This window comes from Rhipicephalus microplus, chromosome 2, assembly GCF_043290135.1.
Source record: "Rhipicephalus microplus isolate Deutch F79 chromosome 2, USDA_Rmic, whole genome shotgun sequence".
Classification (NCBI taxonomy): Eukaryota; Metazoa; Arthropoda; class Arachnida; order Ixodida; family Ixodidae; genus Rhipicephalus; species Rhipicephalus microplus.
Window position 1 is genome coordinate 40,357,591 of NC_134701.1, and position 18,788 is coordinate 40,376,378.

At 47.5% G+C, this 18,788-nt stretch overlaps 1 protein-coding gene across 4 annotated transcripts in view; it reads left to right on the plus strand.

The window, feature by feature from the left end:
- pps (protein partner of snf) overlaps positions 1-18,788 on the plus strand; it is a 385,339-nt gene that overhangs the window by 319,637 nt on the left and 46,914 nt on the right. For 3 of the 4 annotated variants that reach the window (XM_075886389.1, XM_075886391.1, XM_075886392.1), the window contains 2 exons: positions 14,963-15,055; positions 15,432-15,627. In XM_075886389.1, coding sequence (XP_075742504.1) covers positions 14,963-15,055; positions 15,432-15,627 — 289 coding nt within the window. The remainder of the gene's footprint in view (positions 1-14,962; positions 15,056-15,431; positions 15,628-18,788) is intronic. The other variant, XM_075886390.1, reaches the window with a different exon arrangement.

The following is an 18,788-nucleotide window of genomic DNA, read 5'->3' on the forward strand; positions in this document are numbered from 1 at the left end:
TGAATATGCCTCGGTTGTTTGGGACCCTCAATGTAAAAAAGATATTGCCTTGATTGAAAAAGTTCAACGGAAGGCTGTCAGATTTATATTTAGTAAATATAAAAGATATGATTCGCCAACACAACTTATGCAACTAAATGATATCCAAACACTGGAAACTCGCAGGAAAATTAATCGGTTAACGTTCCTACACAAAATTCTTTCCGGTAAAGTTACAACAACTCTGCCCAACTGTGTGAAACCTCTATCTTCTAGAAAAACAAGACATAAGCATAAATATTCATTGGCGCCAGTTTTTGCCCGTACCACTGCTTTTAAAAATAGTTTTTTCCCTAGGACTATTGCTGACTGGAACTCTTTACCAATAAGTGCTTTTCAGTCCGAAGATATTGAAAAACAGCTTGAAACTTTTTTTGTTTAGTTCTGAATGATGCATCCATATGGTGTGTATTCGCAGTGCCCGAGTAATGTAGTTAGTTGACTTCTGCTGCGCATGAGTGTTCTGATCACTGTTTATGTGCCGTAACTCTGTTGTGCAAGTGCACTATAAGTTGTCTAATTAAGTGCTGTGACATTGTACTTTTTTTTTGTTGTTTTTGCCCCTCCTGCTTGGGCCTAAGTATAGGCCTGCAGAACCTGTAAATAAATAAATAAAATAAAACCTACGACCGCATTCGAAGCCGCTTTTATTAGCCTGGGATTTCTACCAGCGTAGCAAAGTACGTGGGTTCCTGCTCTCCATGCCAACTTCGCAAACTTCCGACATCTCCCCCGGCTGGTCAGTTACAGCCAATGACGGGCCCTACAACACCTTTCGAGGTCGTCGGTGTCGATCTTTATGGACCCCTTCCTGTTACTGGTGCTGGAAATAGATGGATAGTCACCGCCGTAGACCATATGACACGCTACACCGAGACAACTTCAGTAGCTACTGGTTCAGCATCGGAAGTTGCTGACTTCGTCCTTTAGGCCATAATACTACGTCATGGTGCTCCTCGTGTACTTCTGAGTGACCGTGGAAAGGTGTTCTTATCACAGCTTTTAGGTGAAGTTCTTCGCGTTTCTGGTACCACACACAAGATGGCGTCTAGCTACCATCCTCAAACAAACGGTCTGACCGAGAGATTTCATCGAACCCTTGCCAACATGATCGCCGTATATATTCAACCGGATCACAGAAACTGGGATAAACTTCTACCGTTCCTCACTTTCGCCTACAACATCGCTGTTCAGCGCACAACCGGCTACTCACCGTTTTATCTCGTTTACGGACGTTCACCTACTTTCTTTATCGATGTTTCCTTCTTCACCAGCAATGGCCCTACATCACCATCTTCTTGCGAAGAATATATTTCTCGCCTTGCCCAGTGCCGCCAGCGCGCTCGTATGAACATGGAAGCTACGCAACAAGCAAGGAAGGCCGTCTACGGCACCTCTCATCGTGTGGTATCATTCCGACCGGGTGACGAGGTGCTGCTATTGACACCAATTCGCACACCTGGTCTCTGCGACAAGTTCCAGCCTCGATTCATCGGCCCATATGTTGTTTATGTTGTTTTAGAGCAGACTTCACCTGTCAACTATCGTGTGACGCCTCTTGTCGTGCCAACTGACCGCCGTTACCGCAGCACCGAAATTGTACACGTTTCCCGCATGAAGCTTTTCACACGACGTTCCTCGTCACCTTGACTACCCGCCCGCAGCGGCCAGGCTGGCCGCTTTCACGGGGGGGAATCAGTGTAGGCATCTATTATGCGCTTCATCCTCATCTGAACAGCAGTCAATCATCATCATATGTTCTGGCTGACCATCATCATCTTCTTGGCACGAGCGCTTCTTTGTCGGGTTCGTTGCGCTTGTTCGTTCCCGAGTTCACGACGAATAAACCTCGTTATAACCGAGTCGTCATAATATATATATATTGACACACCATAAAGCCTTTGATGTGCGAAGGTGGCTTCACGGCAGTTCTTAAAAGCTGTTCAGGAAAGCTAGCTTTGCCTAAGTGCGCGTGGATTATTTTTAGACACTTCACAACCCGTGGGGTCTCAAAGTGGTAATCGCCACCACGCTCTTGGAGTAAACGGACACAGCAGACGCGGTCAGTACAAAGCAAACAACACCACACGTTTAACTACTTTTGAATGACGACATCGTTCGCTGAATTGTTATAACACCAATTGTGATCAACACACTAAGACATCCTTACACAATATTATCATAAACTCCGAAACATGACAAACACAATAACACAACCAGGAAAGCGTCGCCAACGCTTGACTTACCACGACAGCCCTTGACGCGCAACCCGCGGTGCCACGCACCGGGGACCCATGTACTAGAAGCTTTTGAGTGGCGCGAGCGGCTGCCTGGGAGCGGCCGTTTCGGCGTGGAATGATGCGGTGGCACTGGCGTCGACCAATCTACCCGGGCGGATGGCTGGCAGGCGTTCCGCGTACGTGTTGGTACCTCTCTGTCGCGCCAAGTGTGAAGATGATCTCCCTCTTTTTTTTTCTTATTCACATACCTCCCTTTTCCGCGCAAATAAACATTATTTGACATTATTGTTATTGAAGTTGCTGCTGACCGCACTGCAGCCCGAAGCAGAATAGTACATTGTACAATATAACGAGCGCGTTTTTTTTTTTAATTTTTAAAGTGTACATATTTTATACGAGAAACCAGCTGGCCGGTACACACCAAAAGCGCCCCCCCCCCCCAAAAAAAAAAAAAAGAAAAGGAATATGCTGCACACAAAACGAGAAGAACTCTTGGTCGATTCCACGTAAAACACCAAAGCTGGACTCAAATAAAAGGCTCGTTGCTTGTGGCTGCGTGCACACACGACAAAAAAGTAGGGTTTATTGATATTATTTGAAGAACAGCAGAGTTTTTCCAAACCTCTTTTTGGTTTTGAAATATGGGAATAGATTCATTGTTGTAGGAATCACAATAATGCAAATACGTAATACTGCAGAAGAATGTCTTAGGTGAAACATAGTAGTCGAAGATTTTGAGAGTTTAAAAAACGCAACAATACTGCAAAGCAAACTCGTAACTAATGATAATCTTAATTGATAATATAATAATGCAAGGTTTACATATTTAAAAAACAATACATTCGTACTTAGGTAAATTGTAAAAAACGTAAAATATAGAGCCAGGATACAAAAGATAACATAAAACAAAGCAAACAAAACGACAGTTTAGGTTGTCTTTCCAAAATGCATTTAAATAAAAAAAAAAGATGTTATGGTCGAAACATCGTTTGAAGGGACACTGAAGTGTAACAATGAATTGGCTTAGATTGATTAATTATGCACCGAGATCCCCAATGCTGCTAAATTTACCATCACATGTTTAATACAAAAAGATTCAAGATCAAAGATTTATTTTGAGATTTTGCGTCATTATTTGCACGTTCTCTCGCTTACAGGCCTCTTCTAGGAAAAATTGTTTTTCTTCTTATTGTACCGTCCAAAAATTAAGTGTGTAAGAAAATATGCACGAAAAATGACATCCTTTTTACACCACTGTAGCATTTTATAGCCTACTCAATTTTAGGTGCTGCTGTGCGCTTCTTCGTTTCTCATCCCGCGACTTGTTCAAACAGGTGAAGTATACGGCTCGTTGAATGCAAAGTTCACGAGTGCTAGGATTCAGTGAGCACGCTACGTACGACACGCCGTCAAATCCAGGAAACTCGTGCAGCGCCCATGACTTTGATGGTAGGACAAGACCACGAAGGTCACCGAGAGTGACAACCGTGTCAGACGAGGGACTTGAGCTTGTCTCGTCTGCTTCGTCGCCATCTGAAGAAGTTGCACCGTTGGTATCCACAAGGAGCTGTGCAGGAGTGCTAATGCGTCGCCGTTTTCTGTTGTCATTCTCAGCCGGCACACACTGATGCCGCCGCTTTGTTTGGGTCCGCGGAGCCGGAGTTTTGAGCGTCAAATATGCAGGCAGGTGGGGCAAGTGTCGGCGTTCCCCTAGGAATTCGGACTTGAACACCATTGATAACATGTACGTAGTCTCTCACAATGAAATGCGGTTCGAAATGTAACTCGCACACAGCACAATCGGCGTCAAGTGGCTTGTCAAGCCGATGGAGGTTCCGCTCCCAAAGAAGTCGTCGTTCTTCGTCTTTCGGGGCCTTAAAAAGCGATAACTTCCGGCTTTGTTGCACACGCGGATGGATATCCAGTTGTGCAACCTGGCGCGTAACAATGGTTTAGACGCTGCTTCTTCGTCATTTCGCGACTAAAACCGAGATGCCGGCCATGCCGCCGAGCCAGCTGAGTAAACCAAGTGGGTAGATTGGGCGATGGCAGCGCCGCCGCTACTTTCGCCACAAGTTGGGGATGGAGAAAGCAAGGGGAAAGCATTTCGGTCGAGCCACTCAAAAGTTCTAGTACACTCTACCCACGCTAAAGACAACCGTTCGTGGCAACCAACACGCGCAGAAGAGACTTGCTCAACTCTCTCGCCCGCGACCAAGGCTTGCCTTCCGCTAGGGGTCACTGCCGGCGCCACCGCTCTACCAGCCTTGATGATGGTAGTGGTGATCACCGCTCACAAACACGCCACCTACCGCCCGGTAGTTGTAACTTGAAGTGCGGCTTGTGGGTAAGACATGTGCGCCACGCAGCGCAAACATTGTTACAGGGGTGTCAGCACCCCCACAAACCGAAACTCTTCTTCTCAGTCTACCTTCCCCCCAACTTTGGATTTCAAATTGAGACAAAATGGTTCGACCTACAATCATGTAAATCCGGTAGCTATGTTCATGTCGAGATGGTTGTGGCAGACCAGAGGCTGCCAGTAAAGCTGGCTTCTAGGCTCACAGTTTAAAGGAATTGAAGCCATTTTTGTTGAAGTTTGAGACAGAGAAGCCGATGCTGCCATTTCTTGCAACAGCACTGGGCGGCCTGTTGCAGTAACTCATGGGACGAGATAAAAGAAAGGCTAGATGGCTGCAGACACATGCTCTAAAGTGATGAAACCTGGAGAACCTAACAACATCGTCGGTATAGCTGCCTTTGACATGGGTCTTGTAGCCAAAGATGAGCTTAGAAAGATTACTAATACTCAAATTTGTAGACTCTTTGATACCGTGAATCTGTCAGAGTTTTTCCTTTGTGCTCCTTGTTTGTGGCTTGAAGCAATACAGCGCTCATGAAATCAGTGCTTGCAGCAGTCGCAGGGACTTTTCTCTACTGGTTGCCCACATAGCCCCACGAACGAAGAAGTGCTACCTCAAAACACCGTCACTTCTAACATAGTGAACACGAGGGATGCAAGACACTGCCCCACGGATCTATACACTACTGAACAAAAAATTGCTTCATACTGCCACACCCGTTTCTTATTTACACTTATGTTTCATTCGGTTTTCGCCCACAAAGCCTGTCTGAAAGGCTCAGCGGAAACTGCGCCTCCCTGTTCTAGAAGGTTCACGATTATTGTAGATCATTTTGTTAGGAATATGCCCACTTGGTGAATATCTTGGATCATTCTGGAACCTACGTCGCTGCTAGCGATAACGCTAGGATATTCGATTGCATGTGTTTAAATTCTGACACGCTTCGTCGATCAGCTTGTCAGCTGATCAACGGCCAACACTCTGTTTGCTGCGATCAGTGCGAGTGTCTTGCTGTAACCTGACTTTCCTTTTGCGGGACCACAAGTCTGGCCCAAATAAACAGCTTCATCTTCGACCTGAAGTCAGCTTCCTTTGTTCACGTCACAACCCCATGACAATACGATTTCCTTCATGAAACTCCACCTAAAGAAGGGTACTCTCCCACCCAAAGCACATGCCAATGGTAGGCGATGAGCAGAAGCAGGAAAAGGCTAGAGGAAATGGTGTTGAACAGCTGGATCGGGCTCATCTGGCTAGAAGTTTTCATTTTACTAGCAAACACACACAAGGACACCAGACAAGAGAAAGAGACAGGACAGCATAGGTATTTATTTCATGGCGCACAACCTGGTACCATCTAGTGGTCATCAGGGCCAACCAACCCAGTTGAATACCTTAACAAAGCACCTGGCTGGCATTGAAGAAATAGAGAAGGCTCTGGCCAATCAAAACAAATGATCAAAAAAGACGTGTTTTAAATCATCTGCACCGTGGGTGCACTCGAACGCGCAAGTGATAGCCAGTGCTGCTTTGCAAAAAAAAAAAAAAAAACTGAGAGGCATTCACACATAGAAAATGTTCCACATATTTCCGAAGCATGGCTGCACATACCAAGCAAAAGACATGGAGGAAAAAAGCGGTCGTCCTAAACCAGCTACGCCACTAATGCACAAACCACTTTGGGAAGAAAAAAAAAAAACCTACAGACATTTGCGCATGAGCAAAATTCTCTGTATTCTGTAAGTGTGGCAGCACACACCACGCAAGAGAAATTATTGAAAAAGGCAGGCATTTTAAACATACAAGGAACGCCATACGTGTACAGCAAATACTCTTTGGTTTCTGTTAGATGATGCCATACATGTATAGTGAAAACCTTCGATTGGTTAAGGAGATTCCGGGATCAAATCGCGAAATTCTCGAGAAAAAAAAAATGAATTTTGTATGAGTGCAGATTTAGATTCTACATGATCATTTTTGTTATACTGAAAAATATTTTCGCCGAAAACAATCTCAAAGCAATCTTTAGAACTTTTTCTGACCGCAGATCGCAAAAAGCTGGCTGAAATTTGTGCAAGAATGGTCCATTTTTGAGCGCAATACCCCCGAGCCTGCGCTGCCACTTGCGGCAAGTTTAGTGCCACTAGAAAGCTTATTTCACTGCCGTACTTCTCCCGGGGAAACTATGCATCTACAATTAAATATAAACGCACAAACAGAAAAAATGAGAAAACATCCGCGATGCCTTAGACGGGCACCGATTGGTCCCTCCTGTGACGTGGTGCTAAGCGGGCTCTATGAATGGCTGCTGGGACGCGCTTGCTTGCGCTGGTCATCTGCTTTGTGCGCGCTTGCGGCACACACACTGTTGCACGATAGTTCCCGGATCTGCTGCTGTACAGTTGCCTCTACGTCAACTCTTCTGTAGCGCGAGTCACGTGTGCATGGTTTTACTGCGCACGCATGGTGTGGCCCCCGACGATGTCCAGCTTTGCTTTTTTGCTTTTGTTATGCGGACAATTATGTCGTCACCACCTAGGGGATGTCAGATCAGGCGCTCATGGAAACTCTCAGAAACCACTGTGACTACAGATCTTCGGCGGTCTCTTCACGTGCTTTCGTCTTGCACCGCGGCGCGAGTTTACTGGCTCGTAGTTTTTGCAATTGCCTATTAGTTCTGGCAACAACACGACGGCATGTTGAATTCGATGCAATGAAGGGGATATAAAAAAATTTCAAGGTTACACGAAGTAAGGCTGGCAGCCAACTCTTTTGGATTCGATATCACGAAACTGCTTCAATACGCTAGCGTGAGCAAATACAGCTGCTTGAGGGAAAAGTGCTCTTTTCATAGTCTCTTCACGTTTAAAGCACAGTGATAGTTGCCGAGATAGCACGTGCGAAATCCTAGTTGATTGTTGCTACTAATGCTCGTTCAAGACAGCATTCTACGGCAGTTCTAACACGCGAGCTATGTTATCTTATGCGTCTTCCAGGCGATATAGATGCGCCAACTCATTCGAACTCTACTTTAACAGTGCTCGTGCGCTTTTAACCGCTTGTGAAAGTTAGGATGCACAGGTTTAGACTTTTTATGAAACATAGTGGCAATGGCAAAAACTTGCCGAGAGTGTCCATATAATTTCTATCAGTAACAGTTTTTTACCGCTAAATTAGTGTTTTGGGTCTGCTCTGCTCTCAGTCTTCCTTTTGTTTAAATTTGTGCATTTATTTTCTGAATTTTCTACTGAACCTGCATGTAACGAAATCCTTTTTATAACAAATTTTTCTGGGATTTTATTCATTTCTTCATATCCAGGCTTAACTGTACGCATTGAAAAAGGGTTTATTGGCGACTGTTGCGACGGTGGTCCTACGGTGAAACACGATCGGGAAAGAGCAACAGTCAAGCAGATGCCGGCGATGATCGGCACGAGCCGAGCGAGCCCAGGACCCAGTACCCAAGCGAAGGCGATGTTGCTTGCCAACGATGCGTTTTCTTCTTCACAATTTTCCCCCGCCGAAAAAGAGCCATCCTGGCGACCTAAGAGTCTGGAGGCAGAGGGCTCTAATATGGCTTAAGGCGGGCGACGTGGACGATGTCACGTCCGCGCCGGCGCATGTCGTCAGATGGGGAAAGTGGCTCAATGAGAAAATTCACCGGTAAGGTTTGCTCCAAAACGCGGTAAGGACCCTCGTACTTCGGGACTAGTTTTGAGGAAAGGCCGGGGGTTCGGTAAGGAACAGCCAACTATAGAAATGATCCCGGGGAATAGCTGTGGCTTCTTGAAGAGCCGGCGTTGTTTTCTTTCTGGCGCTGGTGTTCTTGTGACGTAAAGGTGCGTGCGAGTTCGCGGCACTCTTCCGCTTGTCGGGCAGCTTCGAACACAGATGGGCATTCGGATGCGTCAGGACGGTATGGAAGGAGAGTGTCGATGGTGTGGGATGGTTCGCGTCCATAAAGGAGAAAGAAAGGTGAAAATCCAGTGGTGGACTGTGCCGCGGTGTTGTATAAGAACGTGATGAATGGAAGAATGCGGTCCCATTTAGTATGATCAGATGTCACATACATCGCGAGCATATCGCCGAGTGTGCCGTTAAATCTCTCCGTGAGCCCGTTAGTCTGCGGATGGTATGCCGTGGTCTTGTGATGAACAGCATGGCATTCAGAAAGCAGAGCCGTGACGACTTCTGATAGGAAGGCTCGTCCTCGGTCACTTAGTAGTTCTCGAAGAGCACCATGTCGTAGTATGAATCGATGGAGGACGAAGGACGCTACGTCCCGCTCGGTGGTACTTGGAAGGGCGGCGGTCTCAGCGTAGCGTGTTAAATAATCCACAGCGACTATGATCCACCGATTTTCATCTGATGTTGTCGGTAGAGGGCCATAGAGATCAATTCCGATTCGATCGAAAGGTTTGGCAGGGCACGGAAGCGGTTGAAGTGCACCGGACGAGTGAAAAGGCGGTGATTTGCGGCGTTGACAGTCAGGGCAGCCCATAACGAATTTTCGAACAAAATTGTACATTCCGCGCCAGTAGAAGCGACGGCGAATGCGTTCGTAAGTTTTGAAAACTCCAGCATGGCCACATTGGGGATCGTCGTGAAAGGTGGTGCATATTTGTGATCGCAAGCTGCGGGGGACAACCAAGAGCCACTTACGACCTTCAGGGGCGTAGTTGCGTCGGTGTATCAGCCGATCACGAATGGCGAAATGAGCACCTTGACGTCGCAGAGATCGTGATACCGCAGTGGTTGACGATCCAGAGAGACAGTCAAAAAGGGAAGCGATCCATGGGTCCTTGTGTTGCTCACTGGCAAACGAGTCGAGGTCGAGAGATGCGACGGAGTTGGTACCAGTGGTTCCGCAGGCCGAGTTGGGAGGTAAAGGCGAACGGGACAGGGCGTCGGCGTCAGAATGCTTGCGTCCGCTGCGATAGATCACGCGAATGTCGTACTCCTGGATTTGCAGTGCCCACCGAGCTAGGCGGCCAGAAGGATCTTTCAATGTGGCGAGCCAACAAAATGCATGGTGGTCCGTTACTAGGTCGAATGGGCGACCGTACAAATAAGGGCGGAACTTGCGAAGCGCCCACACTAGCGCTAAGCACTCTTTTTCAGTGACGCTGTAATTGGCCTCAGCTTTAGTGAGCGTGCGACTCGCATAAGCGACGACGTATTCGGAGTAGCCCGGCTTGCGCTGGCCGAGGACAGCGCCAAGATCAACCCCGCTAGCGTCTGTGTGAACTTCCGTTGCAGCTGTTGGGTCGAAATGCCGTAGAATGGGAGGAGATGTTAGGAGACTACGGAGCGTGGCGAATGCGACGTCGCAGTCAGGAGACCAGGATGAAAGGTCTGCGTCATCGCGTAGGAGGTTGGTCAGTGGTGACATGATCGACGCAAAGTTTCGAACGAAGCGTCGGAAGTACGAGCATAGTCCGATGAAACTGCGTAATTCTTTCAGTGTAGTAGGTTTCGGGAACTCGGCGACTGCTCGCAGTTTTGCAGGGTCGAGTAGAACACCATGCTTGGACACGATGTGCCCTAAGATGGACAGCTCTTGCGCAGCGAAGCGGCACTTTTTGAGGTTCAGTTGGAGCCCAGCGTTGGTTAAACACGTCAGAACCAGTTGGAGCCGAAGCAGATGTGTAGGAAAATCAGGAGAGAAAACGACAATGTCGTCGAGGTAGCATAGACACACAGACCACTTCAGTCCATGCAGTGTGTTGTCCATGAGTCGTTCAAACGTGGCAGGGGCATTACAAAGCCCAAATGGCATTACGTTAAATTCATACAGTCCATCTGGTGTAATGATCACAGTTTTCTGGCGATCAGCTTCTGCCATAGGGACCTGCCAGTATCCAGATCGTAAGTCTAAGGAGGAGAAGAATTCGGCTCCGTGGAAGCTGTCAAGGGCGTCGTCAATGTGCAGTAATGGATAGACGTCTTTCCACGTCACCTTGTATAATCGCCGGTAGTCGACGCAAAATCGAATTGATCCACCCTTCTTACAAACTAGAATGACAGGAGATGCCCAAGGACTGTGCGATGGTTGAATAACGCGACGACGTAACATCTCTTCGACCTGGTCGTTGATGATGTGACATTCTGCAGCAGAGACACGGTACGGTCTTTGACGCAATGGCTGGTGCGAACCGGTGTCAACGTAGTGGTGCACTGCCGAAGTACGACCCAATTGCGGCTGAGAAACTTCAAATGAATTCGCGAAGTGCTGGAGGAGATTAAGAAGCTCGGCGCGTTCTTGAGCAGTTAAGGTGTCGGCGATGGAACTCGAGAAGGTGTCACTCGACGAGCATTTCAGTGGGGAAAGGGCATGAAGTTCGGTAGAGGCGCTACTGCACGATTCGTCTGGCATGTTAAGGAATAAAGAAAAATCAAGGTAATCCACTCGACCGAGACATTCGCCGGCAAGTAGCGTTAGCGGTGCAGAAAGGGAGTTGTGTACGAAAATATTGCTTTGGCCAGCAGTGACGTCAAGTGTAGCGAAAGGCAAAGAAACGGCTCTGCGGCTCATGAAAATGTTGGAAGTTGTAAACATTACCATAGCATCGTTATAGTCATCGCAGCAAACTGGGACAACGGCAAGAGAGGCTGGCGGAATTTCAGTGTCCTCACGCACGACAAGTTTTGGCGACCACTCAAGGGTTTCGTGCAAAGGTTCGTCACACAGGTGCGAAAATTGAACTTCAGCGCGTGCGCAGTCGATGATGGCATGATGATTTGACAGAAAGTCCCACCCGAGTATAACATCATGCGAGCACACCGAAAGGACGATGAACTCGATAACGTACATAGAGCCTTGGATGAATATGCGGGCCGTACAGGTGCCGAGAGGTCGAACTGGTTGTGCGTTAGCTGTACGAAGCAATAGTCCAGAGAGCGGCGTGGTCACTTTGCGTAGGGAGCGGCAGATCTGGGCGGCTATAACAGAAACGGCAGCACCTGTGTCGATGAGGGCAAAGGTAGAAACACTATCGACAGATATGGCGACGATGTCAGCTGGTGAAGTGCGAGGACTTGAGCATTTCGACGACGGCGCAGTTCTTGCCTCTGGAACTGCGGCATTCAGTTTTCCCGGTTGGAGGAAGCGGGTGTAGGACGCATTGGGGACAGTGATCGCCTGCGATGAGATGGGGAGCGGGGAGAGTGAGTCTGAGGTGAAGGCTGGGGTGACCGAGGCTCAGGAAGGTTAGTGTATCCATAATGCGGTGAGGGATAGGGAGCAGGTATGTGCATGGGCTGTGGGTCATACGGTAACGGCCGAGTAGCGTCGTGGAGTGGTTGGAGGCGACGGCGACAATATCGTGCCACGTGTTCTGGAGTACCGCAGGCGTAGCAGATCGGTCGATTGTCAGGAGTGCGCCAGGAATTGCTGACTCGTGGTGCGGCCTAAGGTGTCGAAAAAGGGGCGGAGTGGGGAGCAACTGAAGACATGGGTGGCAAATACTGCTGGCGAGGTCTGCTGCGTACCACCTGGGCATACGTAAGAGGCGCGGCCACGGGTTGCATAGCCGGCGCATAGGCAACAGGCATGGCCACAGGCTGCTGGTGGGCAGCGACGGGAACAGCCTGAGCTACCTCTTCGGCAATAACGTCACGGAGTGGTGAGGGCAGATGAGGGGACGGCGGCTGCTGCGTGAAGGGAATCAACGACAGTTGCCGAGCTACTTCTGCAGGGTTGGTGAGTGGTCGGGAACGGAAGTGAGACTGGAGAGCGAGTCGGCGTGTGAGGAAAATGGCCGAGTCAGGGCGCGCTGCTTGCTCAACTCGTCGAAACTTTGACACAAAGTGACAAGATCCGCGACGGTGGCAGGATTACGGGCCAGGAGCAGCTGATATGCACCGTCATTTATCCCTTTGAGGATGTGTTGAATCTTCTCGGACTCGGGCATGGTGGTGTTCACACGGTTGCAAAGACCAATAATGTCTTCGATGTAGCTGGTGAAAGATTCCGTTGGCTTTTGTGCGCGAGTCCTCAAGCATTGTTCGGCTCTGGACTTGCGGACAGCGGATCGGCCGAAATCGTCAGCAAACAACGTTTTAAAGATGGACCACGTCGTAATGTCGTTTTTGTGGTTGTTATACCACATTTCGACCAAAAGATGACGTTAGTCAATTTGTCCGCGTCATCCCACTTGTTGTTTGCGCTCACGAGTTCGTAGTTAGCGAACCAGTCTTCCACGTCGGTCTCATCAGCTTCGCTAAAAACCTTGGGCTCTCGCAAACGAAGAACACAGGGGTTGCTGGGGGATGGAGTGGAAGAGCCAGGTTGCGCGTTGTTGGTAGCCATGATGGGAGCTAGCGTTCGGTTGCGCAGCTCCAGGTTTAGGCGACGGCGAATGGCAGCACCCAGGTTCAGGCGACGGGGAATGTCGGCACCCTCCACCAATTGAAAAAGGGTTTATTGGCGACTGTTGCGACGGTGGTCCTACAGTGAAACACGATCGGGAAAGAGCAACGGTCAAGCAGATGCCGGCGATGATCAGCACGAGCCGAGTGAGCACAGGACCCAGTACCCAAGCGGAGGCGATGTTGCTTGCCAACGATGCGTTTTCTTCTTCACAGCATGTTCATGGGAATCAATCCCGCAGCCTATCTTGGCTGCGAAATTTTGTGTCAGTTCCCCTTTAGAAGTAAAGTTTATAATTGCTTTTTTTTGTTTTATTGTGACATTTTTTACAAATAAGTCAGTTGTCTCTAACAGAAAATGGTGGCGAAGTGAAAACCTGGAGGCCAATGTGGAATTCATGGGCTGTTCAGGTGGTACCGGTTTAGCAAAATCCCGAAAAAATGACCGTCTGAAGAAATGCTATATGTCTTTTGTTTTTTTCTTCTTAATATAGAGAGTATTCTTGGCAAAGCATTTATTTTGACATTTAATTGTTCTGGCATTCAGTGATTGGTAAAAGGAGACCGCAACTGTGGAGTCTAAATTACCAGTGAGTGACTGTGATTGGTTCTAGCAGTTGTTGATTCCTCTAGAACTCTCAAAAATAGAGCACATTGGTTTGTAAACTTTGAAAGATGCAAATTCCAGGTGAGTACAGTGAAATCTCGGTAGAACGAACCCCACATTAACGAACTTTTCAGAAAACGAACTTTTAAAAAATCCCACACCGACTGCTAATAGTTTCATTGTTAAATTATTTCACTACTATGTACTTCAGAATACCGAACTTTTCAGAATAACGAGCGTTAATTTTAGTACCGCATAATATTAATAACACTTCATTACTACGAACTTATGTTCTGAAATCCGTCGCGACCACGGGAGCGGTACACAAGCAGACCACAAAGCGAACGGACGCCTTGCTTCTCGGAAGACGCGCGACAATGTAAAAAGTGGGGGGGGGGACAAAAGAGGGTTTTTTTTTTTTTTTTTTTTTTTTTTTTTTTTTTTTTTTTTGGCACACGGGTGCTGCAGGTTCACAAGCGGGCACTGAAGTTAGGGCAACACGGGAAGGCAAGGTCAGCAAGGCAGAGTGGGAGTTGTGGAGCAGGAAGCATGGGCGCGCAAAACCTGAGACAACGAGACAGCAGAAAACGAAACGCAAGGCATTTTGTTTTTTAGCACTTTTTTTTTCTTCAAAAGAGGCGATGACAGCCGTGACGCTTTGGGTTTTTCTTTGGAAACCCTGTCTTTTTTTTTTCAGTCGCGTTTATCTCTTTTCGGTGATTACTTATTGCATCCGCAAAGCAAGTCAGCGTTCACGCTGCAGTGATACTACAAATTAGTTCATCTCTGCTTGCGACGAAGAAGCGGAAGCAGTTTTTGCTAAGCGAGACAATGGGTATTCTTCAGCAACTGGAAGGCAAAAAGCAGGCTCTTGTAACCAAATAATCGAATCGCACCACAGGAATGTGGATGAGCTGGAGGGCTCTGCACTGCAAAATTTGTGCTGCTCACGCAAAAAAGAAAGAAAAAAATCACAGACTTCTTTAAAGTATTCAAGCATTTTTTAGTGTTTACTTGTGCATTTGTTTGTTTGTTTTCGAAAAAAGAACGAGCTCAAGGACCCATTGTTGTATAGGTAAGTCGTTTTGGTTGGTGAAAAATAAGTATTTATGGTTAATTTTTGAGCTTTGACTATAATGACCTTTCAAAATAACAAACGAATTTCCACAGTCGCCTGAAGTTCGTTATACCGAGATTTCACTTTATGTGGCGAAATCACAAGAAAACGTGAGAGGTGCCACTGGGGCTGCACATCATTAGCACTCGCTTAGTGGTTGTGGCACTGCATGAGGTGCTTGACTTGCTGTCTGACTGTGTCTTCTGATGGCTGGGGGGCCGACAAGCAGGATATCCCGGATACAATCAATGTCTGTGGCCGCATCATACCCGACCAGGTGTGGGACTACCTGAGCAAGATCAAGCAGTCTGGCAACAAGGTTGGTCACTCTTCTTGCTATGACTGTGATAACAATGGTAAAAGCGCTTGACTATAGTATAAATTGTTTCAAGATATACCTCCAGATTCGACCATTTTTTAAAACGGAGCCTGCAACAATTTCAGCCTAGCCGGGGCTCCTGTAAATGTGAAAGCCAATAATAGCACTGCACTCAGCAGGGAATTTCCTACGACTTCATTTTAAGGACAGTTATAAATAGCTCTCTCTTCTCTTGTCAAACTACCATAGTCAATGGAAATGACTACGCGAATGCAGTGGTACTTGAGACGTTTGTTTTCAGTTGGGTAAATAAAGAAATTAATGCAGCACAAGTGTTATGTGGCTTCTACACATGTAATGATGTGGTCTGGTGCAGGAGCTGTTGGTGGTGCGCTTCCAGCCCGCCAACGACGAGGAGAAGCGGCCCTACCGAGAGCTCTACACGTACCTGAACTCACGCAAGCGTTGTGGTGTCGTGGGCGGCTTGTCGCGCATGCTCAAGGACTTCTACATTCTGCCGCTGCCTTCGCACAGCCCCGTCCCCACCGTGCTCATGCCTTTCGACGGGCCTGGTCAGTCTTATCACTAAAACACCAAAACATACTTCGGTGTAACGGAAGGCAGTAAAATTGGCAATGTATTCATTGGATTATCCTGAAATCTTCCTATTCAGCTAATCGATGCCGAAGCATCGTTGAGGCTTGGTGAGAAGATACATTTTGTTAACTGCAGTGCACATCTTGCAGTTGTCTATGGCAAATAGAGCTTATAAACAGAGCATCAAGTGGTTCGCTTACAGAAGCATATCCTCATTCTTTTTAGAGGTGCTGGCACATGCTGTTTGACTTCAAATAGTGCATAGCATGCTATTGGCCTGTAGCCAACACAAATTTGATGTTGGGTCAGATGTGAATTTTGCCACGGCGAGTGCCTACGCAGCACTCAGCAGTCGGCTAACATCACACAGTTCAGATGTGATGGTAGCCACACGAAAATAAGAGAAGAAGGCGATTGCGGTTCATCACGCATGTTTAATTTGTGAGCACCTGATTTTTTTACCACTCGAGGGTCTGTCTCCAGTGCACAGAGTTTTCCAAGCAGACGTGGTGGTCATGGAACTTGCGTTTAGTCATCATAGAAAACCCGGAAAAGTCAAGGAATATAGAAAAATCAAATTAGTAGGCACCCTGTATTGCATCATCATCATCAGCAGCCTGACTGCGTCCACTGCAGGACAAAGGCCTCTCCCATGTTCCGCCAGTCAACCAGGTCCTGTGCTTGCTGCTACCAATTTATACCCGCAAACTTCTTAATCTCATCTGCCCACCTAACCTTCTGTCTCCCCCTACCTAGCCCGCTTGCCTTCTCTGGGAATCCAGTTAGTTACCTTTAACGACCAGCGGTTATCCTGGACATGGGCCGCGCTACATGCTCGGCCCATGTCCATTTCTTCTTCTTGATTTCAGCTATGATATCCTTAACCCCCGTTTGTTCCCTAATCCACTCTGCTCTCTTCTTGTCTCTTAAGGTTACACCTACCATTTTTCTTTCCATTTCTCGCTGCGTCGTCCTCAATTTAAACTGAACCCTCTTTGTAAGTCTCCAGGTTTCTACTCCATAGCTAAGTACCGGCAAAATACAGCTGTTAAATACCTTCCTCTTGAGAGATAGTGGCAATCTACCTGTCATAATTTGAGAGTGCTTGCCAAATGTGCTCCACCCCATTCTTATTCTTCTAGTCAATTCAGTCTCATGGTTCAGCTCCGTGGTTATTACTTGCCCTAAGTAGACATAGTCTTTTACAACTTGAAGTGTACTATTACCTATCTCGAAGCGCTGCTCTTTTCCGAGGTTGCTGTAAATTACTTTCGTTTTCTGCAGCTTCATTTTAAGACCCACCTTTCTGCTCTCCTTGTCCAACTCCATAATCATGAGTTGCAATTCGTCCCCTGAGTTACTCAGCAATGCAATGTCATCGGCGAAGCGCAGGCTACCAAGGTACTCTCCATTAACTCTTATCCCTAACTATTCCCATTCTAGGCTTCTGAAAACCTCCTGTAAGCACGCGGTAAATGGCATTGGAGAGATTGTGTCCCCCTGCCTTACACCCTTCTTGATTGGTATTCTGTTGCTTTCTTTATGAAGTTTCTTTAACACAATCTGTCCTCCATCTTTCAGCAGATCTGATGTTACCTGATTCTCACCAGCAGCTTTGCCTCTTTGCATGCTCTCCAAACCTTTTCTGACTTCTTCTATCATTACTGGTGGGGTGTCATCTGGGTTACTGCTAGTTCTTATAGTGTTAAAGTCGTGGTTGCCCCGGCTACTGTACAGATCTCTGTATTGCATTAAAGCTGTTGTAAATGAAAAAATACACGCTGTGGAGGAACACATGCACCTATTGTTCCTTTCCCTTTTACGGCAGCACAGCAGACTAGTTGCAGGGACATGTCTTATTGTAAGATATTTAGCGCAACCTTGACTTTTGCAAACACTCAAACAAACACTCTCACATCCAGCCGAGTAACACACACAACACTCAGGTGGATGTGTGAGTGTTTGCGAGAGTCAAAGTCACTAAATATTTTGCAATATGACGAATAACCAACTAGGCCAACAAGTAATTTTATTGAAGACATGTCTGTCCCTTCGAGAAACAGTCAATGAAAGCCTCTTGCGAAGGGATGGGGCAATGCTGACGGCATATGCTATTCTTCTTTCCGGGCTCACGGAACAGGTTCCCCCTCCCTCATCGAAAGGATCAACCCTTGTCAGGGAGAGGGAAACAGATGGTGGAGAAAAAGGGTGTGCCAACAGTGGGACGCTCTCTCGGGCTCCGGCCACCAAGCAGGAAAGGACGACCCCTGGCATTCTCTGCAAGCCAAGGACTTTGTCGATTAAAGTTGTTTTGTTGACCTAGCCTGTTCCTTTATTAGCCCAAACCCGCGTAGCTGCAATGATTCGAGCTACGAGAAAGAGATGTTAATCGTGCACAGGTGCAACTGTGTGTGGCTAGAACAGTAGCTAGGCTTCTGCACCAGCCCTGGGTAAGGCGAATTCCCTTCATCTGGCGCCCAACGTTACGAATTTGGCAAAGCGGCTAGTTTTGTGGCCGCAAGCAACTACCAAAGCTCCTCCAAATGTAGGACAACAGGTGTGTAGGAATTCCAAGAATTGTTCACGTTGTCTGATATAACGTCGCAGAGCGTCGATCCTTCGGCTAACGTGGAGGCACTTTCGGACTTCCCTATAGCGTAGATTTTGATTGTTTCACGCGGGATGACCAAGATGTTGCAGAGACTGCATTAGCAGAGATTAGGTATATGATGAAGAGTGCCACGCCAGAAACTCCGTCACCTCGCTACGTGAACAGAGAGGTGCCGCCGCAAGTTGCTCCGACACACGCTGCAACTGTAGGCGAGTCTGCAGGTAACAGTTCGCCCTCAAGCGCGATGCTCTTGCAGAATGTGCTGTCAGTTATGCAAAGCCTGGCGAGCACCCTGTAGAACACAGCGCAGGTCTCTGTGTAGAATGTGTGACCATTAGTCAAGGTAGACATGCCTATCTAAGTTGGTTACCATGACTGCGAGAGCACCAACGAGTATCTCGACCAGTTGCCCCATAATCAGCTGGCGACGGGGCTTTCTGACTGAACTTTCTGACGCCGAGCAAGCGGCTCGATGGTTCCGACTAACCAGACATTGCGCCTGCACGGTAGAAAAGTTCCATGGCA